Source organism: Oenanthe melanoleuca, chromosome 4 (assembly GCF_029582105.1).
Source record: "Oenanthe melanoleuca isolate GR-GAL-2019-014 chromosome 4, OMel1.0, whole genome shotgun sequence".
Classification (NCBI taxonomy): domain Eukaryota; kingdom Metazoa; phylum Chordata; class Aves; order Passeriformes; family Muscicapidae; genus Oenanthe; species Oenanthe melanoleuca.
Window position 1 is genome coordinate 20,789,422 of NC_079337.1, and position 24,738 is coordinate 20,814,159.

Below are 24,738 nucleotides of genomic sequence, written 5' to 3' on the forward strand. Positions count from 1 at the left end.
TTCTTCTTGCTTTTGCTCACCCTCATCAGTCAACACCCAAGAAGAAGATAGGAGCAGCAACTTCAGCTTCCCAGGAACTTTAACAAGAGCAGCTTCTGCTTCTCTTTGAGACTTGATACCAAAACTTAGCATAGACTTTGATGTCTGTAACTGTGCCTTTTGAGACTGATGTGCTTCTGCAGAAGATTAACTTCTAGCAACTATTAGCTGCTTTGCTCATTTTAGAAAATAACCAGACAAAGTTGGTGCCTAGAGCAATGGAGATTGTAACCTCACAGATACCAAATCCGTGGCAGTGGGCAGAAGCTTCATTGGTTGTTCCTGAAGCTGCATTTATTAGTAGAGAGATATTTCCACATGTGGTACTTTGTAGCCAACACTTGTGAAGCAGATTGAGGTATCCAAATAGTGCTTCTTTCCTCATGTTTTGGCACACAATCGCACTGTTCATCACTGAGCAGCTTGGTATTTTCTCATTCCCCTTTGCAGACTAGTTTAAAGCTCTGTCAAAGAGCCCTGCTAGCTCCTCTGCTAGAACAACTTTTCCCCTCTGAGAAAGCCTCATTCTGTCAGGTGTTAGTAGAGCAGGTGTTGAATGGATCACATCACAGTCAAAATACTCAGTATTTTGCTTACACCAGCCTCAGAGCCATACATTGACCTGATGGATCTGTGTATTTCTACCAGTATAATTCCTTGTTACAGCCAGGTCAAGGAGATCACTTGCTGTGTTCCTGATCCATCAACCAATTGTCCCAAGGCCTTGTTGATGGACTGTATTGTTTTGGATAGGATTGTTTAAAAACCTTTATTAGTGAAAGCATTTTCTATGGAGAGATATCCTTCTGGATGTTGTCCAGGCACAGGAGGACCACCACTGACACCGCGCAGGTGAGACCCTCATTCTCTTCCCTTTGTGCCTCCCAAGGTGAGGTGCTGCTTGAGAAGGGCTCAGGCCAGGAGAGCATTTCCTATATTGGTCCCTCCACCCAGTTTCCTTGGCCGAGTCCTTCAGAAGAGCAGGACACTGCGGATGCTGAAAAGTGGAAAGGAAGGGAGGGTTTGTTGCAGCTCAGGGGCACCAGTGTGGCAGGCAGTTGTGCCTGGGGACTGGCCACTTCTTTGTCATCCAGCCTCTTCCTGACTGAGCTGCATGAGACGTGCAGCAGTGGGGCAGCCTTCATATCCCTGCTGAGGGCAATCCCTCAGGGGATAAGGCCACAGGATCTGTGCTGAGCTGCACCATGGGCAGGAGGGTTCCCTGTGCTCAATGTGGGCTCTTCCCTCTGGGCTGTGGCAGATCTTGCCACCACTCAGCTGTGAGGCCCTGCTTCCTCAAAAGGCTCAGGTGCTCTTTGGGAAGCCAGGGTTGCATGCTCTGGCTGTTGGAATTTTAGGAGGAGGTGTTTAGGTTTGCTGTACCTCAGTCCTGCTGGTCAGGGTCTCACCTTTTCCCTGCACGCAACAGCTCAAATCCCTCGTTCACTTTAGCAAATGGCAGTGTGTGTGTGATCAGCAAGTCTGAATTGAATTTCTTCTCCAAATAGCTGGCAACTAATTTGGGGATAGATTCTCTCGACTTCCAGCCTAGAAATAGGAGAAAGCAGCTGCATAAATAATGGGAGAAAGGCTGTTTTGTTAAGGCAGTGTTACTGTGTTGGTCAGGATTGAGTAACCAGTGCTGGTGCCACTCTCTTGTGAGAGATTTTCACTGTTTAGGATGAGTGGTTACTGTGTGAAACAAGTAGAGATGATTATTTGCATGTGCAATGCTGATGTTCAATACAGGCAATGCAGTGCTCTTTAGTTGTCTTCTACTTGAAAACCCTCTTTTGCTATCATGAAAGGAAAAGCTGAAATATTAAGACTGCATTCTTAAGTCTTATACCTCCCAACATAGTTCCCTTCCAGGTACGGCCAGTCAGCAGAAGTGTGGGATCAATGGAAATCTCTGAATCCGTTACCCCAATCATCACGGAGACGCCAGTGTTCATATTGCAGGAAGCCAAGGCAGCAATCTGATGGGACAGGTAGGAGAATTAGGGAAAGCCGTGATGAGTTGGTCAGGGGAGTGCTGTTTTTGTGCAACCTCCTGCTCCTCCCTGGTAATGTGAAAAAACACACATCCTCCTTGTGCAGCAGACCTGGAGAGCTTGTGGCCTCCTTTAAGATTTGTACACTGTTTAATCCCCAAGCCAACAGACTGCCTTTCTGCATCCAGCAGTGCAGGCAGTGGACAAAGAACTCCCCACAGGGGTGAATGTTGCCCTGAGAGGAGCCTGGGATGATGTGGGAGGGAGGACAGGTGCTGAAGTGCCACCTACCATGGTGTCCGCGTGCCCGATGGCCTCAAAGGAGTAGTCCACGCCCTGCCCGGTCATCTCAGTGATCACCTCCTGGATGGGCTTCTTGAAGTCTCGAGGGTTGATGCAGTCGGTGGCTCCCAGCTCCTTGGCCTTGGCAAACTTGTCCTTGTTGATGTCCACGGCAATGATGCGGGCAGCTCCAGCTGCCTTGCAGCCCATGACAGCAGAGAGGCCAACTCCTCCGAGGCCGAAGACAGCACAGGTGGAGCCTGGTTTTACCTGCACAGACGGGACCCTGTGAGTGTCCAGCAGCAAGAGGAGGAGGAGGAGGAAGAGGTGGAGGTTTCTTTTGCACAGCACTGATGAGGTTGTGAGGGTGGCTCTGGGGTGCTAAACATGCCTGAGTACCAACCTTGGCTGTGTTGATGGCAGCCCCATAGCCTGTGGAAAACCCACAGCCAAACAAGAAGACTTTGTCCAGAGGTGCCGCAGCATCGATCTTGGCAGCGGCGTACTCTGGGACCACGGTGTATTCTGAAAAGGTGCTGGTCCAGAAGAAGTGGTGGATCTGTTTCCCTTTGCAAGTGAATCTGCTCGTTTTGTCTGGCAGCAGGTTTTGAGGTTCAGAGAAACTGTTGGGAGGTACAACCATTTATATTTAATTGCCTAAAGCACTGAGACGGGTATCAGACTTGTCATAAATCCAATCCCATGCAGGTGTAGGGGAAGGCAAAGTAAACTTACTGGGACTTCTGGCACATGTTGGATTCAGGATTCCTGCAGTAGTTGCATTCCCCACACTGTGCAAGGCAAAGGGGGATCACTTTGTCTCCTGCAACAAAGTGGATCTGTTTTAGGTGCCTTTTGCTCCACAAGCCCTGAGGAAATTGCCTGTTGTATCACCACTCCTGAGCTTTCTGAGGGCAGAAACCAACCATGAACCCTCTACTTTCCCTGTGAGGATGAATGCTCCAGGCCCCACTCGTCTGCATGAGGAACAGATTGGGAAAGTGGAACATGAGAGTCCAGTGCAATGAGTATGCAGTCACTTTTTTAATCACTGACTCAGGAGCAGGAGGCAGTTTCTGAGTTCTTGGCAGAGCTTTGAGGCTTGAATCAAGGGTGTGCTTTTGAATGTGTGTTGGTTACCTGGTTTCACAGAGGTCACTCCGTCTCCAACGCTTTCCACAATGCCAGCACCTTCGTGACCTGGAATAACTGGGAATTCTACATTAGGCATGGAACCTTTCAAAACGTGATCATCTGAGTGACAGATGCCTGTGGCCACAATCTGTTTGGAAAGGAAAGAGTAAATGGTGATTTCTAGAAATAGTCCAGCCTCTGTTTATCTCAGTTTGTAGTAGGATTTTCCACAGAACTTCTCTGGACAGTTAAGGCCCGTGGGTGGACACAGATCACTTGGTTATATCCAAGGTACAGCCACAAGAAGAGCAACTCCCGTAAGGGAGAAAATACAATTCAAATGTGTTTTTACCTTGATCCGGACTTCCCCGGCCTTTGGGGGTGCAACTTCCACCTCCTCAACAGAGAGTGTCTTGCCGGGGGCCCAGGCAACAGCAGCCTTGCACTTGATAACCTGGAAGCAGCCAAGAGGAATACATTGCAGGGAAAGGTGCATCTTTGACAAAAGGCCAGGACAGTTGTCTCACAATCATGAAAGCCAGAGCTGCACAGCATGTATCTCTGCACACTGCAGCGCACACTTCTAAAGCTACACAACTGTCCTGTGCTGTTTTCTGGGGGTTGCTGGTTGGGTGGGATGTGGTGGGAGAGTAGTAACATTGGAGTACTCAGATCTATGCAAAGCCAAACAATGTTTAGTAAACACTGGCTTCGTGTGAAGTGTGAAAAGCAAAATGACGAGACTCATTGTTCTGGGATATGGGGCAGATGTTACAGAAACATGAGCACTTCTGCAGCTTAATGCAAGCAGAACAGAACTTTGAGTTTCAGTGGACTGAAGGTATCTAAAAAGAGGTTACAAAACATTCCCAGCGTGGCTGCAACGGATGATTTTTTTCCTTCCCGAAAGGATGATTTATGTGCGACATCGCTCATACCCTTCCCCGATCAACTCAAAGCAGTTTGACATCAGCAAAATGGAGCCTGCAGCTTGAAAAGGGCATTGCCATGGCCAAGGTTGGGTGCAGGAGATGAGTGGCTGAAGAGGGCACCACTGAAGAGCTGCTTTGGCTGCCAGAGCAGGAGCAAAGAGTGGCATCGAGCAGGAGAGTGTTTTGCAGAGCAGCACAATTCCGTGTTTTGTCTCCTGAGCAGCTGGGCAGGACAGAGGGGGAATGCACTGCCTGGTGCAGGTATGGACACGTGCAGTTGTCCGAAAGCAGAATGTGGGGACGTTGCCAGAGGTTTGGAAGAGGTGGGGGAGTAAGGTCGGAGGAAAGAGGGCATGCAGAGTGGTGTGCAGGCTGAGCCTTTTGCAGCGCGTTTGGCCAAGAGCAGGGCACCTCGGGAAGCAGGAGGGGAAATGCGATGTGTCCTTACTTTTCCCGCAGTGGCCATGGGGTGTTAGCAGAGCTGTGTCTGTCGCTGTCGCAGGCAGGAGGGAAGCTGCTGCCCCCGCGTGTTGCAGAATCCCCGCGTCGTGGAGCGGGAGCAGTCCCGGTGCGCAGCGTCTGGAGAGCGCTGGTTAATCTGTGTGGGATGCTGGATGCAGAGGGGAGGAGCTGGATAGCGGCAGGGAGATGGATGGGGGCAGAAGTCCTCCAGGCAGGCTTTTATCAGTTACTCTGCCCTTGAACCATTCCTTGCTCTCCCCACCTTAAAGGCTCAGAGAGGTCAGAGAGAGATTTTTTTTTTTCTCCAGTTGCTACCAGCAGGTGTGGAGGGAGACCTGGGGCACTGCTGGGGGTTCCTGGTGTTCTCCTTTTGCCAGTTTGTAGCATTCGACCTGCTGGCCATTCACACCAGAATATTTGCAAAAGGATTAAAAATTAAAGATAACAATAAATAAAACAAATGAGAGTGAAAATGTGGTGTCATGGACGAAATACATGTGCTCCTGGGTAGAAGCTCTACTGTCTGTGTCATTGCTGCTGTTTTCACCCCAGCGGTAAGGGGGGAATGTGTCAGAAAAGGACTTTTTTTCTCAAGGACACATTTGCTTCACTCTGGTGTAACCAGGTTTGTGACTGAGTTCACTGCCCCCAGGCTTTTCAGGTTCTCCCAGAGCTGTTTTCTGCTGAGGCATTGGAGAAGGTGAAGTATTGCAGAGATTGGATGAGTGAGAGCTTTGTTGGAGGAACAGGCTAAGATGAGCATCCAGAGTGTGATGTGACTCCCACAGTTAGAAAGGAATCTTCATTCTGTGTGGCTGAAAGGATACTTTTGCAAATCTAGGGAATGGGATAATTTGCTAGAAGACTGCCACTAATGACATAAACCCCCTTTTTGGATAACTAGCCATTTAGAATGCTGTGATGAGGGGAAGTTAACTCTTTGGCTTTTGAGAAAGATTATACATACATATATATATTTATATTTAATTATTTTTTTAAATCAAAGCTTATCTGTTGACATTTGGATTAGCAAAAACAATTCACCATGATGAGAAAAAATGTGACATTAATGAATCAGGAGGACATGATTTTGTGGACTCAAGCTTGGCAGACTCAGCTCTACAGTTGATTCACATGTCCTTCACAAAATCACAGAATGGCTTGGGTTAGAAGGGACCTTAAAGATCATGTCATTCCATGGGCAGGACCACCTCTCACTAGGCGAAATTGCTCATAGCCACATCCAAGTGGCCTCAAATGCTGCCAGGGATGGGGCATCCACAACTTCTCCTCAGCCTGTTCCAGTGCCTCAGCACTCTCACATAAAGAATTTCTTCCTAATACCTCAACCTACTCTCTTTCTTGCCTGCTGTTCTATCAGGTCACCCACCAGATATTGTGGAGCAAAATTGCAGTTCTTTTCCAAGATTTCCATGTACTTTCCTGTGCGTTGCAATCCTCACTTCAGCCTGAAAGTGGGCAGAAATAAGTGCTCAGCCATAACCAAAAATACTCTGTAGACTGTTCAGACAGACCCACTTTACAGAATTCCTGAGCCACAGAGTAGTTGGCTTTGATTCCCATTCTGTTTTCTGCATTGCACAGGAGCTGGAAAGCAATTCCAGAGGACAATTGCTGTGTGACTGATAACCCATATGGTTGGCAGTGTTTGAAGTTGAAGTTTTAGAAGACCTGTTGATACTGAGATCCTGCTGCTGTGCAGCTTTTAGTGTATATTACAGACAGGAGGTTGTTGTTGTTGTTTTCTTCTTATCCAGGTAATAGAGATCAAACTTCTATGTCAGCAGGCACGGATTTAATGATTAACTTTTTAATGGCAGATCCTGTGGATCTGTGTTCTACAATATGTGCTACCCTGCTTGTTGTATGTAGTCATGTATTTTATAAGTTTAAAAGGCTGATCTGTGGGGTCAGATGTTAGTACACACAGGCACAGACCTCAAGGTGTTTGTCTTCACCTTAGTAGTCAGTTTTCTGTCCCCCTGTTTACGTTCTGGTTGTTTGGTGCCTGTGTCACAGAGGTGGAAAGACGGAAGAATATTTGACAGAGATCTCTGTGGAATTGATGGGGAAATGCACTTATGAGGGTGAAGTACAAATCTTAGCTTTACTGCTGCCTGCAACAGGCTTCAATAATTTTTAATTAAAAGTCAGAGCCCAATATTAATGGCTTCATTATGACACAGCATTTCTGTCCACAGTGTAACTGGGCGCCTTTTTCAGAGACAATTTTTGCATTCTACTGCAAAGGACAAGCATAGATCATATCCTAGCATTGTATTTGTTAGCAGTATTGGTAATTCACTATTCTAGAAGATGCCCTGGTGCTTTACCTTCCATTAGAACAGAAATATTGTCTACCTCATTGTCCTGGTTTCAAGGACAGGGGTCTGCCAATAAAGGCAGAAGTTTTTCTTTTAAACAGAGACTGATTTTAATTCCACTCCGTCCAAGTCTTATAAATGTTTGAATCAAGGACTCCGAGGCAGAGATAAGGGGGTAGGAATAACAGCTCTTTTACTAATATATCTAACCATACAAGCAGAAACAACAGCTGTTGTTAAAATTACCAACAAAACAAAACAGGTAATTCGGTCCCAGTCCTTTCTTTAGCTGCAGGCACACTCTGCACTCAGTCCTGGTGCTGGAGCCGGAGCAAAGCCCGGCAGCTGTAGAGAGCAGGCGGGAGCGGAGGCGGGAGGGGGCGGCAGCAGCCACGCCGGTCTCAGGGGGAGCGGCTGGAGCGGGCAGCTCCTCGCTCACCGTTTGGGTTCTGGTGCTCAGCTGTGTCCGCAGAGGCAGGAGGCTGCAGCAGGGCAGATACAGGCCAGGTGATCGCAGAGGGTCTGGCTCTCCTGCCTTCGGCCGCATGGCTGCAGACGGGGGATTCTCCTCCAAGCTCGCCGGAAACGCGAGTCCGCTCGGGACGCACGCGAGCTCCTCCGGAAGCCCAGCTCCCACCTACCCCTTTGTCTAGAGTCGTCAAAGATCCTGGGTGTAACCCGGCCAGCTCGATTGGCATGATAATGGGAAAAATTCTTTAAATTGACAAAGTAATAGAAAAACACTCAAACTCCAACATTATCCACTCCGAATTTTTTCCATGCCAACATGCTACAGCAAATTAAAACTTTTAAATCATATACATACATGCAGTTACAGGCCCATTATTTGTTTGCCCCTTGATTCTAACCCAGAGGCTCTTAACTGTGCCATTACAGCTCCATACATTCCGATCCTCCTATTCCATCCAGTGTCATGCTCAGCCTCTTCTGCCCTGCCTTTCCCTCCTGATGGGCCTGTAACCATGCAACAGGGCAGTCCAGTCACAGGACTTGTCCCACCAGTTTCACTGACACCAACAATATCTGTTGGAGTCGGTGAGTCGGGGGTGTCTGAATTCTTAAGAGAGAAATCAGAGTGCACGGATTGAATTAAAGCCTGTAGATGGATTGAAGTCTATTCAGCTACTCACACATAAGGTGGAGGAGTAAGTTTAAGTTCTAGGATAAGTAAGTGAGTTTATAAGTTTTAGTATGAGCTCTAATGCTTTTAGTAAGTCAAAGTTTTTGATACCGAAGTAGAAGTGTGAGTTCGAGCGAAGGTTGAAAAACATACTAATGTTGCCAGTATTAGCTCCATGACCATAGCTGTAAACAGTACTTAGAGATAACAGGGCTACAGTAAGAATATTGCTTACATTTTTCTGATAGAACAAGATAGGTCGTATGCGTAGTCTATACATAACCTAGCGGGTTAAGAAACTAGAATTCTAATAGGTTAAGGAGTGTTGGTCCAAGTTTGTGTCCTAGCTTGTTGGGACGATCCTGTATAAGAGTTTGTACTGGGGGAGAGTTAGTGCTTTTCTGCTTTTCCTGCCATAGCTTTTCTTCTTGCTTTTGCTCACCCTCATCAGTCAACACCCAAGAAGAAGATAGGAGCAGCAACTTCAGCTTCCCAGGAACTTTAACAAGAGCAGCTTCTGCTTCTCTTTGAGACTTGATACCAAAACTTAGCATAGACTTTGATGTCTGTAACTGCGCCTTTTGAGACTGATGTGCTTCTGCAGTAGATAAACTTTTAGCAACTATTAGCTGCTTTGCTCATTTTAGAAAATAACCAGACAAAGTTGGTGCCTAGAGCAGTGGAGATTGTAACCTCACAGATACCAAGTCCGTGGCACTGGGCAGAAGCTTCATTGGTTGTTCCTGAAGCTGCATTTATTAGTAGAGAGATATTTCCACATGTGGTACTTTGTAGCCAACACTTGTGAAGCAGATTGAGGTATCCAAATAGTGCTTCTTTCCTCATGTTTTGGCACACAATCGCACTGTTCATCACTGAGCAGCTTGGTATTTTCTCATTCCCCTTTGCAGACTAGTTTAAAGCTCTGTCAAAGAGCCCTGCTAGCTCCTCTGCTAGAACACCTTTTCCCCTCTGAGAAAGCCTCAATCTGTCAGGTGTTAGTAGAGCAGGTGTTGAACGGATCACATCACAGTCAAAATACCCAGTATTTTTCTTAAACCAGCCTCAGAGTCATGCCTGATGGATCTGTGTATTTCTACCAGTATAATTCCTTGTTACAGCCAGGTCAAGGAAATCACTCGCTGTGTTCCTGATCCATCAACCAATTGTCCCAAGGCCTTGTTGATCGACTGCAATTTGTTGGATGTGTTTGTTTAAAAACCTTTATTAATGAAAGCATTTTATATGGAGAGATATCCTTCTGGATCTTGTACAGGCACAGGAGGACCACCCCTGACACCGCGCAGGTGCGACCCTCATTCTCTTCTCCTTGTGCCTCCCAAGGTGAGGTGCTGCTTGAGAAGGGCTCAGGCCAGGAGAGCATTTCCTATATTGGTCCCTCCACCCAGTTTCCTTGGCCGAGTCCTTCAGAAGAGCAGGACACTGCGGATGCTGAAAAGTGGAAAGGAAGGGAGGGTTTGCTGCAGCTCAGGGGCACCAGTGTGGCAGGCAGTTGTGCCTGGGGACTGGCCACTTCTTTGTCATCCAGCCTCTTCCTGACTGAGCTGCATGAGACGTGCAGCAGTGGGGCAGCCTTCAAATCCCTGCTGAGGGCAACCCCTCAGGGGATAAGGCCACAGGATCTGTGCTGAGCTGCACCATGGGCAGGAGGGTTCCCTGTGCTCAACGTGGGCTCTTCCCTCTGGGCTATGGCAGATCTTGCCATCACTCAGCTGTGAGGCCCTGCTTCCTCAAGAGGCTCAGGTGCTCTTTGGGAAGCCAGGGTTGCATGCTCTGGCTGTTGGAATTTTAGGAGGAGGTGTTTAGGTTTGCTGTACCTCAGTCCTGCTGGTCAGGGTCTCACCTTTTCCCTGCACGCAACAGCTCAAATCCCTCGTTCACTTTAGTGAATGGCAGCGTGTGTGTGATCAGCAAGTCTGAATTGAATTTCTTCTCCAAATAGCTGGCAACTAATTTGGGGATAGATTCCTTCATCTTCCAGCCTAGAAACAGGAGAAAGCAGCTGCATGAATAATGGAAGAAAGGCTGTTTTGTTAAGGCAGTGTTACTGTGTGGGTCAGGATTGAGTGACCAGTGCTGGTACCACTCTCTTGTGAGAGATTTTCACTGTTTAGGATGAGTGGTTTACTGTGTGAAACAAGTAGAGATGATTATTTGCATGTGCAATGCTAATGTTCAATACAGGCAATGCAGTGCTCTTTAGTTGTCTTCTACTTGAAAACCCTCTTTTGCTACCAAGAAAGGAAAAGCTGAAATATTTAGACTGTATTCTTAAGCCTTCTACCTCCGAGCAAAGTTCCCTTCCAGGTACGGCCAGTCAGCAGAAGTGTGGGATCAATGGAAATCTCTGAACCAGAATCCAGTTCCCCGATCATCACACAGAGCCCAGTGTTCATATTGCAGGAAGCCAAGGCAGCAATCTGATGGGACAGGTAGGAGAATTAGGGAAAGCCGTGATGAGTTGGTCAGGGGAGTGCTGTTTTTGTGCAACCTCCTGCTCCTCCCTGGTAATGTGAAAAAACATACATCCCCCCTTGTGCAGCAGACCTGGAGAGCTTGTGGCCTCCTTTAAGATTTGTACACTGTTTCATCCCCAAGCCAACAGACTGCCTTTCTGCATCCAGCAGTGCAGGCAGTGGACAAAGAACTCCCCACAGGGGCGAATGTTGCCCTGAGAGGAGCCTGGGATGATGTGGGAGGGAGGACAGGTGCTGAAGTGCCACCTACCATGGTGTCCGCGTGCCCGATGGCCTCAAAGGAGTAGTCCACGCCCTGCCCGGTCATCTCAGTGATCACCTCCTGGATGGGCTTCTTGAAGTCTCGAGGGTTGATGCAGTCGGTGGCTCCCAGCTCCTTGGCCTTGGCAAACTTGTCCTTGTTGATGTCCACGGCAATGATGCGGGCAGCTCCAGCTGCCTTGCAGCCCATGACAGCAGAGAGGCCAACTCCTCCGAGGCCGAAGACAGCACAGGTGGAGCCTGGTTTTACCTGCACAGACGGGACCCTGTGAGTGTCCAGCAGCAAGAGGAGGAGGAGGAGGAAGAGGGGGAGGTTTCTTTTGCACAGCACTGATGAGGTTGTGAGGGTGGCTCTGGGGTGCTAAACATGCCTGAGTACCAACCTTGGCTGTGTTGATGGCAGCCCCATAGCCTGTGGAAAACCCACAGCCAAACAAGAAGACTTTGTCCAGAGGTGCCGCAGCATCGATCTTGGCAGCGGCGTACTCTGGGACCACGGTGTATTCTGCAAAGGTGCTGACCCACAGGAAGTGGTGGATCTGTTTCCCTTTGCATGTAAATCTACTTGTCTTGTCTGGCAGCAAGTTTTGAGGTTCAGTGAAACTGTGAGGAGGTACAACCATTCCTATTTTAGTGACTAAAGCATTTACGGAGGTTTCAGACTTGTCATATAGTCAATCCCATGTAGGTGTAGGGGAAGGCGAAGTAAACTTACTGGGACTTCTGGCAGTAGTTGGATTCAGGATTCCTGCAGAAGTTGCATTCCCCACACTGTGGGTGGCAAAGGGGGATGACTTTGTCCCCTGGAAGAAAACAATATCCCTTGTTCCATGGCTCTCAGAATCTGCCTGTGTGAGTGCTGATTCCTGGGTGTGTTTTTGTGTCAGTTACCTGGTTTCAGAGAGGTCACTCCTTCTCCAATGCTTTCCACAATTCCAGCTCCTTCATGGCCAGGGATAACTGGGAATTCTGCCTTGGGAAAGCAGCCTTGCAGAAGGTGCTCATCAGTTTGACAAATGCCTGCAGCCACAAGCTATTTCAAGAGGAAAAAGTAGATGTCCTGTCCTCTGTCCTACTCAGTTTGTGGAAGCAGTTTTCTCAGGGGTGTTATGATGTCTGTCAGTGCTGGCATTCCATGGCAGCACACTGAGCCCAGGCTTGGCTTTTCCCTTCTGCTCACCCTGAATGCTCCACGTGCCTTTTCTCTGCACTGAGCTGGAGGTGGAAATGGAAGGGAGGCCACAGTGTGGGTACCAGGGCCCTGTCCTGCAGAGCAAGGGCTGGATGACATGTGACATGGAGTTGTGTGACAGCTTAGGCAAGGATTAGTCCAGAAGGGAATCTCTGGGAGATGGTACATTTGAGCCAAGGCATGTCTGGACAATTAAAGCCTCTTGGAGGACACACATCCCTGAATTATACTAAAGGTATAAGCAGAGGAAGAGCAATTCCCACAAGGAAGGAAGAAAAATTTACTGAAATACGTTTTTACCTTGATCCGGACTTCCCCGGCCTTTGGGGGTGCAACTTCCACCTCCTCAACAGAGAGTGGTTTGCCTGGGGCCCAGGCAACAGCAGCCTTGCACTTGATAACCTGGAAGCAGCCAAGAGGAATACATTGCATGGGAGCACTTCCCTTCAGCACACGGCTGGGGGAAGTCATCCTGCAGTCACCTGAACCCAAGATGTTCAAACCTGGTGACGCACAACTGCCCCTGAAACCAAGTGATGTCCCATAAACACTGCACTAGTTTAGGATCTGAGGAAAGCCCATTTGTGGTTTGTCACCCAAAGAGTATCAGGTATAGCCTTGGAAGATGATTGGGTTTTGATAGCTTTGGTGGATTTTTTATAATATCCCCATATGTTACCGGGCAGACTGTGCTGTCATGGGGACTCTGGATCCTCCCCGGTGGAAATGCCAGTGGTGAGCTTTGATGTCAGCCTTGTGACACCCTGGCTCAAGGTGAGTGAGAGGGGTTATGGAATTGTCCCAATCTGATTGGCAGCTGGATAAATTTTTTCCCTTCCCAAGGTTTGATTTATGTGCGACATCGCTCATACCCTTCCCCGATCAACTCAAAGCAGTTTGACATCAGCAAAATGGAGCCTGCAGCTTGAAAAGGGCATTGCCATGGCCAAGGTTGGGTGCAGGAGATGAGTGGCTGAAGAGGGCACCACTGAAGAGCTGCTTTGGCTGCCAGAGCAGGAGCACAGAGTGGGATGAAGCAGGAGAGTGTTTTGCAGAGCAGCACAATTCCGTGTTTTGTCTCCTGAGCAGCTGGGCAGGACAGAGGGGGAATGCACTGCCTGGTGCAGGTATGGACACGTGCAGTTGTCCGAAAGCAGAATGTGGGGACGTTGCCAGAGGTTTGGAAGAGGTGGGGGAGTAAGGTCGGAGGAAAGAGGGCATGGCAGAGTGGTGTGCAGGCTGAGCCTTTTGCAGCGCGTTTGGCCAAGAGCAGGGCACCTCGGGAAGCAGGAGGGGAAATGCGATGTGTCCTTACTTTTCCCGCAGTGGCCATGGGGTGTTAGCAGAGCTGTGTCTGTCGCTGTCGCAGGCAGGAGGGAAGCTGCTGCCCCCGCGTGTTGCAGAATCCCCGCGTCGTGGAGCGGGAGCAGTCCCGGTGCGCAGCGTCTGGAGAGCGCTGGTTAATCTGTGTGGGATGCTGGATGCAGAGGGGAGGAGCTGGATAGCGGCAGGGAGATGGATGGGGGCAGAAGTCCTCCAGGCAGGCTTTTATCAGTTACTCTGCCCTTGAACCATTCCTTGCTCTCCCCACCTTAAAGGCTCAGAGAGGTCAGAGAGAGATTTTTTTTTTCTCCAGTTGCTACCAGCAGGTGTGGAGGGAGACCTGGGGCACTGCTGGGGGTTCCTGGTGTTCTCCTTTTGCCAGTTTGTAGCATTCGACCTGCTGGCCATTCACACCAGAATATTGCAAAGGGATTAAAATCTTAAAAATAAATAAATAAAACAAATGGCAGCGAAAATGTGGTGTGGTGGACGAAAATACATGTGCTCCTGGGTAGAAGCTCTACTGTCTGTGTCATTGCTGCTGTTTTCACCCCAGCGGTAAGGGGGGAATGTGTCAGAAAAGGACTTTTTTTCTCAAGGACACATTTGCTTCACTCTGGTGTAACCAGGTTTGTGACTGAGTTCACTGCCCCCAGGCTTTTCAGGTTCTCCCAGAGCTGTTTTCTGCTGAGGCATTGGAGAAGGTGAAGTATTGCAGAGATTGGATGAGTGAGAGCTTGTTGGAGGAACAGGCTAAAATGAGCATCCAGAGTGTGATGCGATACCCACAGTTAGAAAGGAATCTTCATTCTGTGTGGCTGAAGGGACACTTTTGCAAATCTAGGGAATGGGATAATTTGCTAGAAGACTGCCACTAATGATATAAACCCCCTTTTTGGAACCTCTAGCCATTTAGAATGCTGTAATGAGGGGAAGTTAACTCTTTGGCTATTGAGAAAGATTATACATACATATATATATGTCTATACATATATATATATATATTTTTTTTTTTTTTTTTAAATCATAGCTCATCTGTATACATTTGCTTTCATAAGTAGGGTTAGACATGATGAGGAAAAATGTAGCATTAATGAATCAGGAGGACATTATTTTGTGGACTCAAGCTTGGCACACTCAGCTCTACAGTTGATTCACATGTCCTTCACAAAATTACAGAATGGCTTGGGTTAGAAGGGACCTTAAAGATCATGTCATTCCATGAGCAGGACCACCTCTCACTAGGCAAAATTGCTCATAGCCACATCCAAGTGGCCTCAAATGCTGCCAGGGATGGGGCATCCACAACTTCTCCTCAGCCTGTTCCAGTGCCTCAGCACTCTCACATAAAGAATTTCTTCCTAATACCTCAACCTACTTTCTTTCTTGCCTGCTGTTCTATCAGGTCACCCACCAGATATTGTGGAGCAAAATTGCAGTTCTTCTCCAAGATTTCCATGTACTTTCCCGTGCCTTGAAATCCTCACTTCAGCCTGAAAGTGGGCAGAAATAAGTGCTCAGCCATAACCAAAAATACTCTGTAGACTGTTCAGACAGACCCACTTTACAGAATTCCTGAGCCACAGAGTAGTTGGCTTTGATTCCCGTTCTGTTTTCTGCATTGCACAGGAGCTGGAAAGCAATTCCAGAGGACAATTGCTGTATGGCTGATATCCCATATGGTTGGCTTTAGAAGTCCTGTAACAGAGAATGGAATCATTCATCTGCTTCCTAGTAAGCTTTTCATCGATATGGCCTATGATTTCATGTAACATATAAGGACATCAATGTGCTACTTGTGCTGGCATTTCATGGCTCTTAAGATATGTCTAATGTCTGCTGTTGAGTGTGTAACCTACACAATGTTTCTAAAAAGATCTTTCAAATGTGTGCTCTTATTTTTCCTTAAAACATCCATGTGATGCTGTAGTTCCGCAAACTTGCAAATCACCCACTGATGTGAAGACAACATAGGTTTGAGAATTGCTGTCTGCCCTGCTTGCATTTGTTAAGTGCCATGGGGATCTGGTACCTCTGTTGAGCATTTGAAATGTATGTACTTATTGCAGGGAGTTGATACTGAGATCCTGCTGCTGTGCAGCTTTTAGTGTATATTACAGATGGGAGGTTGTTGTTGCCGTTTTCTTCTTATCCAGGTAATAGAGATCAAACTTGTATGTCAGCAGGCACGGATTTAATGATTAACTTTTTAATGGCAGATCCTGTGGATCTATGTTCTACAATAAGAACTACTCTAGTAGCTTGTCATGTATTTTATAAGTTTAAAAGGCTGATCTGTGGGGTCAGATGTTAGTACACACAGGCACAGACCTCAAGGTGTTTGTCTTCACCTTAGTAGTCAGTTTTCTGTCCCCCTGTTTACGTTCTGGTTGTTTGGTGCCTGTGTCACAGAGATGGAAAGACGGAAGAATATTTGACAGAGATCTCTGTGGAATTGATGGGGAAATGCACTTATGAGGGTGAAGTACAAATCTTATCTTTACTGCTGCCTGCAGCAGGCTTCAATAATTTTTCATTAAAAGTCAGAGCCCAATATTAATGGCTTCATTAATGACCCAGCATTACATTTCTGTCCACAGTGTAACTGGGCACCTTTTTCAGAGACAATTTTTGCATTCTACTGCAAAGGACAAGCTAGATCATACCCTAGCAGGTATTGCATTGTGTTTGTTAGCAGTATTGGCAATTCACTCTTCTAGAAGATGCCCTGGTGCTTTACCTTCCATTAGAACAGAAATACTGTCTACCTCATACAAAATGATAGCAGAATGAGGCAAATCAGGTAAGGCAAGTGGGACTTAGATCCACCCTGATATACTGTACATAGCAGAAATGTGAAAAAATAGTGATAAATGTCTATTGAAATGGAAAATTGATTCTGTTCACCCTAGAGAAGGAGAATGGCTGTGGGAAAGAAATTAAAATAGAGAAAAGGACTCTTATAGCAGTTGGCAATTTTGAGTCTATGCTATCATAGAACGATGGAATATTTCAACTTGAGGGGGATCCTTTAGGGTCATAGACATGCTTTTGTTTTTTTTTGTTTTTTTTTTTTTTTTTTTTTTTTTTTTTTTTTTTTTTTTTTTTTTTTTTTTGTTTTTTTTTTAATTTTTTTTTATTTTTTTTATTTTTATTTTTTGTGCTCACAACAAATTGTTTTTTTAGACTAGCTGTGATCATAGTACATCCTACAGATTTTCACCCTGCAATGTAAGGAGGAATTTTACTTTATGATTTCTGAAAGCCTAGGTATAGCACCTCTAGCACCTACATTTGTATGTGATGGGATGTAAATGCACATGTCATGTCTCTTCCCCATTACGGTCTGTAAATTTTTCAGAGGTTCTTGCAAGATCAAATCTAGATGAGGAGAAAAGCCTCCAGACTAAGATCAGGATCTAAAGAGGACAAATATGAATCACAGAAGGAAAAATTGGAGAGAATAATACACAGCAAAGGGATAGGTATGTAGTTGACACCCGTGGTGACATCCACATTATTTGTTTGCCCCTTGATTCTAACCCAGAGGCTCTTAACTGTGCCATTACAGCTCCATACGTTCCGATCCTCCTATTCCATCCATTGCCACCCTCTGCTTCTTCTGCCCTGCCTTTCCCTCCTGATGGGCCTGTAACCATGCAACAGGGCAGTCCAGTCACAGGACTTGTCCCACCAGTTTCACTGACACCAACAATATCTGTTGGAGTCGGTGAGTCAGGGGTGTCTGAATTCTTAAGAGAGAAATCAGAGTGCACGGATTGAATTAAAGCCTGTAGATGGATTGAAGTCTATTCAGCTACTCACACATAAGGTGGAGGTGGAAGTTTAAGTTCTAGGATAAGTAAGTGAGTTTATAAGTTTTAGTATGAGCTCTAATGCTTTTAGTAAGTCAAAGTTTTTGATACCGAAGTAGAAGTGTGAGTTCGAGCGAAGGTTGAAAAACATACTAATGTTGCCAGTATTAGCTCCAGGACCATAGCTGTAAACAGTACTTAGAGATAACAGGGCTACAGTAAGAATATTGCTTACATTTTTCTGATAGAACAAGATAGGTCGTATGCGTAGTCTATACATAACCTAGCGGGTTAAGAAACTAGAATTCTAATAGGTTAAGGAGTGTTGGTCCAAGTTTGTGTCCTAGCTTGTTGGGACGATCCTGTATAAGAGTTTGTACTGGGGGAGAGTTAGTGCTTTTCTGCTTTTCCTGCCATAGCTTTTCTTTTTGCTTTTGCTCACCCTCATCAGTCAACACCCAAGAAGAAGAAAAGGAGCAGCAACTTCAGCTTCCCAGGAACTTTAACAAGAGCAGCTTCTGCTTCTCTTTGAGACTTGATACCAAAACTTAGCATAGACTTTGATGTCTGTAACTGCGCCTTTTGAGACTGATGTGTATCTGCAGTAGATAAACTTTTAGCAACTATTAGCTGCTTTGCTCATTTTAGAAAATAACCAGACAAAGTTGGTGCCTAGAGCAGTGGAGATTGTAACCTCACAGATACCAAATCCGTGGCACTGGGCAGAAGCTTCCAGGTCATCACTGGTTGTTCCTGAAGCTGCATTTATTAGTAGAGAGATATTTCCACATGTGGTACTTTGTAGCCAACACTTGTGAAGCAGATTGAGGTATCCAAATAGTGCTTCTTTCCTCATGTTTTGGCACACAATCGCACTGTTCATCACTGAGCAGCTTGGTATTTTCTCATTCCCCTTCCCATACTAGTTTAAAGCTCTGTCAAAGAGCCCTGCTAGCTCCTCTGCTAGAACACCTTTTCCCCTCTGAGGAAAACCTATCCTGTCAGGTGTCAGTAGACCAGGTGTTGAATGGATCACATCACAGTCAAAATACCCAGTATTTTGCTTACACCAGCCTCAGAGCCATACATTGACCTGATGGATCTGTGTATTTCTACCAGTATAATTCCTTGTTACAGCCAGGTCAAGGAGATCACTTGCTGTGTTCCTGATCCGTCAATCAATTGTCCCAAGGCCTTGTTGATGGACTGTATTGTTTTGGATAGGATTGTTTAAAAACCTTTATTAGTGAAAGCATTTTCTATGGAGAGATATCCTTCTGGATGTTGTCCAGGCACAGGAGGAGCAGCAGTGGCAACTGTAGCTGCCTGGTCTAGGTGTTTCTAGCTTCAGGCTTGTTGGGGGTTCATATAGCTCCGGTGGCACCCGAGGCAGAATGTCAGCTGCTCAGCTAGCAAGGAATAAGACTTTGGGAGATGCCGTAGAGGTTCCATACGTAGCTTTATTTCTTCAAAGGGTTCTACCAGCAAAATCCATTTACATAGCATAGCAGGGGGATATATAGATTTTCAGGGGATTGAAATTCTAACCAGTAAAATTATAAATTGAGAACATTCCAATTACTTTAAGATTCTAGGTGAAAAAAGACCATTCATATCACACACTTAAAGGGCAATAGAAATCCTAAATGATAACAGGGGTTTAGGTAGGGAGGGGGGCATTCCTCATGAAAGGTTTCACTGTCTCAGAGTACAAGGTCCCAGGGGTGCTTTCCAGGGACAGTTGTATCATCCACAACACCAGCACGGGTGAGATCCTCATTCTCTTCTCATTGTGCCTCCCAAGGTGAGGTGCTACTTGAGAAGGGCTCAGGCCAGGAGAGCATTTCCTATATTGGTCCCTCCACCCAGATTCCTTGGTCGAGTCCTTCAGAAGAGCAGGACACTGCGGATGCTGAAAAGTGGAAGGGAAGGGAGGGTTTGCTGCAGCTCAGGGGCACCAGTGTGGCAGGCAGTTGTGCCTGGGGACTGGCCACTTCTTTGTCATCCAGCCTCTTCCTGACTGAGCTGCATGAGACGTGCAGCAGTGGGGCAGCCTTCAAATCCCTGCTGAGGGCAACCCCTCAGGGGATAAGGCCACAGGATCTGTGCTGAGCTGCACCATGGGCAGGAGGGTTCCCTGTGCTCAACGTGGGCTCTTCCCTCTGGGCTATGGCAGATCTTGCCATCACTCAGCTGTGAGGCCCTGCTTCCTCAAGAGGCTCAGGTGCTCTTTGGGAAGCCAGGGTTGCATGCTCTGGCTGTTGGAATTTTAGGAGGAGGTGTTTAGGTTTGCTGTACCTCAGTCCTGCTGGTCAGGGTCTCACCTTTTTCCTGCACGTAACAGCTCAAATCCCTCGTTCACTTTAGCGAATGGCAGCGTGTGTGTGATCAGCAAGTCTGAATTGAATTTCTTCTCCAAATAGCTGGCAACTAATTTGGGGATAGATTCTCTCGACTTCCAGCCTAGAAACAGGAGAAAGCAGCTGCATGAATAATGGAAGAAAGGCTGTTTTGTTAAGGCAGTGTTACTGTGTGGGTCAGGATTGAGTAACCAGTGCTGGTGCCACTCTCTTGTGAGAGATTTTCACTGTTTAGGATGAGTGGTTTACTGTGTGAAACAAGTAGAGATGATTATTTGCATGTGCAATGCTAATGTTCAATACAGGCAATGCAGTGCTCTTCTTTAGTTGTCTTCTACTTGAAAACCCTCTTTTACTACCATGAAAGGAAAAAATGAAATATTTAGACTGCATTCTTAAGTCTTATACCTCCTAACATAGTTCCCTTCCAGGTACGGCCAGTCAGCAGAAGTGTGGGATCAATGGAAATCTTTGAATCCGTTACCCCAATCATCACGGAGACACCAGTGTTCATATTGCAGGAAGCCAAGGCAGCAATCTGATGGGACAGGTAGGAGAATTAGGGAAAGCCATGATGAGTTGGTCAGGGGAATCTGTTTTTGTGCAATCTCCTGCTCCTCCCTGGTAATGTGAAAAAACACACATCCTCCTTGTGCAGCAGACCTGTAGAGCTTGTGGCCTCCTTTAAGATTTGTACACTGTTTCATCCCCAAGCCAACAGACTGCCTTTCTGCATCCAGCAGTGGACAAAACTCCCCACAGGGGCAAATGTTGCCCTGAGAGGAGCCTGGGATGATGTGGGAGGGAGGACAGGTGCTGAAGTGCCACCTACCATGGTGTCCGCGTGCCCGATGGCCTCAAAGGAGTAGTCCACGCCCTGCCCGGTCATCTCAGTGATCACCTCCTGGATGGGCTTCTTGAAGTCTCGAGGGTTGATGCAGTCGGTGGCTCCCAGCTCCTTGGCCTTGGCAAACTTGTCCTTGTTGATGTCCACGGCAATGATGCGGGCAGCTCCAGCTGCCTTGCAGCCCATGACAGCAGAGAGGCCAACTCCTCCGAGGCCGAAGACAGCACAGGTGGAGCCTGGTTTTACCTGCACAGACAGGACCCTGTGAGTGTCCAGCAGCAAGAGGAGGAGGAGGAGGAGGAGGGGGAGGTTTCTTTTGCACAGCACTGATGAGGTTGTGAGGGTGGCTCTGGGGTGCTAAACATGCCTGAGTACCAACCTTGGCTGTGTTGATGGCAGCCCCATAGCCTGTGGAAAACCCACAGCCAAACAAGAAGACTTTGTCCAGAGGTGCCGCAGCATCGATCTTGGCAGCGGCGTACTCTGGGACCACGGTGTATTCTGCAAAGGTGCTGACCCACAGGAAGTGGTGGATCTGTTTCCCTTTGCATGTAAATCTACTTGTCTTGTCTGGCAGCAAGTTTTGAGGTTCAGTGAAACTGTGAGGAGGTACAACCATTCCTATTTTAGTGACTAAAGCATTTACGGAGGTTTCAGACTTGTCATATAGTCAATCCCATGTAGGTGTAGGGGAAGGCGAAGTAAACTTACTGGGACTTCTGGCAGTAGTTGGATTCAGGATTCCTGCAGTAGCTGCATTCCCCACACTGTGCAAGGCAAAGGGGGATCACTTTGTCTCCTGCAACAAAGTGGATCTGTTTTAGGTGCCTTTTGCTCCACAAGCCCTGAGGAAGTTGCCTGTTGTATCACCACTCCTGAGCTTTCTGAGGGCAGAAACCAACCATGAACCCTCTACTTTCCCTGTGAGGATGAATGCTCCAAGCCCCACTCGTCTGCATGAGGAACAGATTGGAAAGTGGAACATGAGAGTCCAGTGCAATGAGTATGCAGTCACTTTTTTAATCACTGACTCAGGAGCAGGAGGCAGTTTCTGAGTTCTTGGCAGAGCTTTGAGGCGTGAATCAAGGGTGTGCTTTTGAATGTGTGTTGGTTACCTGGTTTCACAGAGGTCACTCCGTCTCCAATGCTTTCCACAATCCCAGCACCTTCGTGACCTGGAATAACTGGGAATTCTACATTAGGCAAGGAACCTTTCAAAATGTGATCATCTGAGTGACAGATGCCTGTGGCCACAATCTGTTTGGAAAGGAAAGAGTAAATGGTGATTTCTAGAAATAGTCCAGCCTCTGTTTATCTCAGTTTGCTGTAGGATTTTCCACAGAACTTCTCTGGACAGTTAAGGCCCGTGGGTGGACACAACACACTTGGTTATATCCAAGGTACAGCCACAAGAAGAGCAACTCCCGTAAGGGAGAAAATACAATTCAAATGTGTTTTTACCTTGATGCGGACTTCCCCTGCCTTTGGGGGTGCAACTTCCACCTCCTCAACAGAGAGTGTCTTGCCGGGGGCCCAGGCAACAGCAGCCTTGCACTTGATAACCTGGAAGCAGCCAAGAGGAATACATTGCAGGGAAAGGTACATCTTTGACAAAAGGCCAGGACAGTTGTCTCACAATCATGAAAGCCAGAGCTGCACAGCATGTATCTCTGCACACTGCAGCGCACACTTCTAAAGCTACACAACTGTCCTGTGCTGTTTTCTGGGGGTTGCTGGTTGGGTGGGATGTGGTGGGAGAGTAGTAACATTGGAGTACTCAGATCTATGCAAAGCCAAACAATGTTTAGTAAACACTGGCTTCGTGTGAAGTGTGAAAAGCAAAATGACGAGACTCATTGTTCTGGGATATGGGGCAGATGTTACAGAAACATGAGCACTTCTGCAGCTTAAGGCAAGCAGAACAGAACTTTGAGTTTCAGTGGACTGAAGGTATCTAAAAAGAGGTTACAAAACATTCCCAGCGTGGCTGCAACGGATGATTTTTTTCCTTCCCGAAAGGATGATTTATGTGTGACATCGCTCATACCCTTCCCCGATCAACTCAAAGCAGTTTGACATCAGCAAAATGGAGCCTGCAGCTTGAAAAGGGCATTGCCATGGCCAAGGTTGGGTGCAGGAGATGAGTGGCTGAAGAGGGCACCACTGAAGAGCTGCTTTTGCTGCCAGAGCAGGAGCACAGAGTGGCATCGAGCAGGAGAGTGTTTTGCAGAGCAGCACAATTCCGTGTTTTGTCTCCTGAGCAGCTGGGCAGGACAGAGGGGGAATGCACTGCCTGGTGCAGGTATGGACACGTGCAGTTGTCCGAAAGCAGAATGTGGGGACGTTGCCAGAGGTTTGGAAGAGGTGGGGGAGTAAGGTCGGAGGAAAGAGGGCATGGCAGAGTGGTGTGCAGGCTGAGCCTTTTGCAGCGCGTTTGGCCAAGAGCAGGGCACCTCGGGAAGCAGGAGGGGAAATGCGATGTGTTCTTACTTTTCCCGCAGTGGCCATGGGGTGTTAGCAGAGCTGTGTCTGTCGCTGTCGCAGGCAGGAGGGAAGCTGCTGCCCCCGCGTGTTGCAGAATCCCCGCGTCGTGGAGCGGGAGCAGTCCCGGTGCGCAGCGTCTGGAGAGCGCTGGTTAATCTGTGTGGGATGCTGGATGCAGAGGGGAGGAGCTGGATAGCGGCAGGGAGATGGATGGGGGCAGAAGTCCTCCAGGCAGGCTTTTATCAGTTACTCTGCTCATGGGCCGTTCCTTGCTCTCCCCACCTTAAAGGCTCAGAGAGCTCAGAGATATTTTTTTTTTTTTTTTCTCCAGCTGCTTCCTGTAAATGTGGTGGGAGGATATTTTTGGCACTGCTGGGGCTTCCTGGGAATTCCCTTTTTGCCACGTTGGAGCATTCGACCTGCTGGCCATTCACACTAAGATATTTGCACAGAGGTTAAAAATGTTAAAAAAAAAAAAAAAAAAAAAAAAAAAAAAAGGCAGAAAAAAGCAGTGAGATCGTCATGGGGTAGACAAACCCACACCACCACCCCACCTCCTAGGTTGAAGCTTTACTGTCTTTACTCTCTGTGTTATTGCTGCTATTTTGACTAGAGCAATAAGGGGAGGGTCTGTCAATAGAGGTTTTTTCCCCCCAAGGACACATTTTCATCACTCCTCTGTAGCCAGGTTTGTGGGTTTATACCCCCTGGGCTTTTCAGGTTCTCCCAGAACTGTTTTTTTCTGAGACATTGGACAAGATAATGTATGGGGGAGGCAGAATGAGCAGCAGCTTGCTGGAGGACCAGGCTAAGATGAGCACAGTGTGTGTTTGGGAACTGCTGCTGTGTTTGGGAAGCCATCAGCCCCATGTTTATGTGTTCAGCTGACTGCCCGCTGGGGTTTGTGTTGGTGCTTGCTATTGAATGTCCCAACCCTGTTTCATGGGCTGATGGGGAAGGTCGGTAGCAGCTGCAGGACTCAGAGTTGGCAGGCCAAGCCCCCAGCTCTCAAATTCCCTGAATCCATCTCCAGCTTCAGAGATGCAGCCTGGCTGCTCTATCCTGCCCCAGCAGCTGTCTGAGCTCTTGCACAAAGCATGGCAGCCATGTGGTGTTGGCAGTGGTCCCAATCACATGGAAGTGCTGCTTGGCATTCAATTCCCTAGCCCTGCTGGTCAACCCAGCCTCTAGGTGATGACATGGTCCTGTCTTGGAGGTGAGCAGCTGGCTCTAGAGCAGACAGGCACTTGTGGATCATTTTTATCTGTTTTTCAGGTAAGCAGGGATGTTTAGCAGATTTTCCCAAGGAATTTCTACTTTTACATACATTTGTTTGTACATCTCTAGTAGCCTCAATCAGACAATGAATGATACTTTCCCAGGAATAAGGAGTTTTAGAATGAAGTTTTAAAGATTTTCAGTATTCAGCCTCGTGAATGTGCTGCATTAAAAAAGAAATAAATCTATCATGACTTATAGTATGATTTAGGTATCTTCTCAGAGAAAAAATTTTTTCACTTGCCCAGAGCAATTTTTGTCCTAAGATGTTATAACCCCTGAACAAAACATGGTCTTGTTTCCCGTGTTTCTGTGTAGCACAGTTATTTTTATTACTGGATATGTGGTGTC

General features: G+C 47.2%; 3 protein-coding genes and 1 long non-coding RNA gene across 4 annotated transcripts in view; 1 reads left to right on the top strand and 3 right to left on the bottom strand.

Annotated features, from left to right (window-relative positions):
- Positions 1-24,738, top strand: part of LOC130252892 (uncharacterized) — a 52,603-nt gene that overhangs the window by 13,599 nt on the left and 14,266 nt on the right. The window lies entirely within an intron of this gene.
- LOC130252888 (alcohol dehydrogenase 1-like) lies at positions 795-5,158 on the bottom strand. The gene is made up of 9 exons (XM_056490947.1): positions 4,830-5,158; positions 3,802-3,903; positions 3,456-3,597; positions 3,051-3,138; positions 2,719-2,938; positions 2,325-2,585; positions 1,889-2,018; positions 1,449-1,587; positions 795-1,036 (listed from the first exon to the last, which is right to left on the bottom strand). Exons 1-9 carry the CDS (start codon positions 4,845-4,847, stop codon positions 1,012-1,014), a joined length of 1,125 nt encoding a protein of 374 aa, XP_056346922.1. The 5' UTR covers positions 4,848-5,158; the 3' UTR covers positions 795-1,011.
- Positions 9,535-13,950, bottom strand: LOC130252885 (alcohol dehydrogenase 1-like). Its single transcript, XM_056490943.1, has 9 exons — positions 13,596-13,950; positions 12,581-12,682; positions 11,980-12,121; positions 11,804-11,891; positions 11,472-11,691; positions 11,078-11,338; positions 10,635-10,770; positions 10,194-10,332; positions 9,535-9,781 (listed from the first exon to the last, which is right to left on the bottom strand). The coding sequence occupies exons 1-9, from the start codon at positions 13,611-13,613 to the stop codon at positions 9,757-9,759; spliced, it is 1,131 nt and encodes a 376-aa protein (XP_056346918.1). The 5' UTR covers positions 13,614-13,950; the 3' UTR covers positions 9,535-9,756.
- Positions 18,861-23,475, bottom strand: LOC130252890 (alcohol dehydrogenase 1-like). Its single transcript, XM_056490950.1, has 9 exons — positions 23,116-23,475; positions 22,087-22,188; positions 21,741-21,882; positions 21,337-21,424; positions 21,005-21,224; positions 20,611-20,871; positions 20,187-20,316; positions 19,743-19,881; positions 18,861-19,330 (listed from the first exon to the last, which is right to left on the bottom strand). Exons 1-9 carry the CDS (start codon positions 23,131-23,133, stop codon positions 19,306-19,308), a joined length of 1,125 nt encoding a protein of 374 aa, XP_056346925.1. The 5' UTR covers positions 23,134-23,475; the 3' UTR covers positions 18,861-19,305.

Coding starts and splice junctions, on each gene's coding strand:
- LOC130252888 (XM_056490947.1), bottom strand. Junction 2,939..3,050: donor AACATGTGCCAGAAGTCCCA/GTAAGTTTACTT, acceptor ACCTCCCAACAG/TTTCTCTGAACCTCAAAACC. Junction 1,588..1,888: donor GAAGGGAACTATGTTGGGAG/GTATAAGACTTA, acceptor TCCTATTTCTAG/GCTGGAAGTCGAGAGAATCT.
- LOC130252885 (XM_056490943.1), bottom strand. Junction 11,692..11,803: donor AACTACTGCCAGAAGTCCCA/GTAAGTTTACTT, acceptor ACCTCCTCACAG/TTTCACTGAACCTCAAAACT. Junction 9,782..10,193: donor CTGTTGCGTGCAGGGAAAAG/GTGAGACCCTGA, acceptor TCCACTTTTCAG/CATCCGCAGTGTCCTGCTCT.
- LOC130252890 (XM_056490950.1), bottom strand. Junction 21,883..22,086: donor CAGGGGAAGTCCGCATCAAG/GTAAAAACACAT, acceptor CTTTCCAAACAG/ATTGTGGCCACAGGCATCTG. Junction 21,225..21,336: donor AACTACTGCCAGAAGTCCCA/GTAAGTTTACTT, acceptor ACCTCCTCACAG/TTTCACTGAACCTCAAAACT.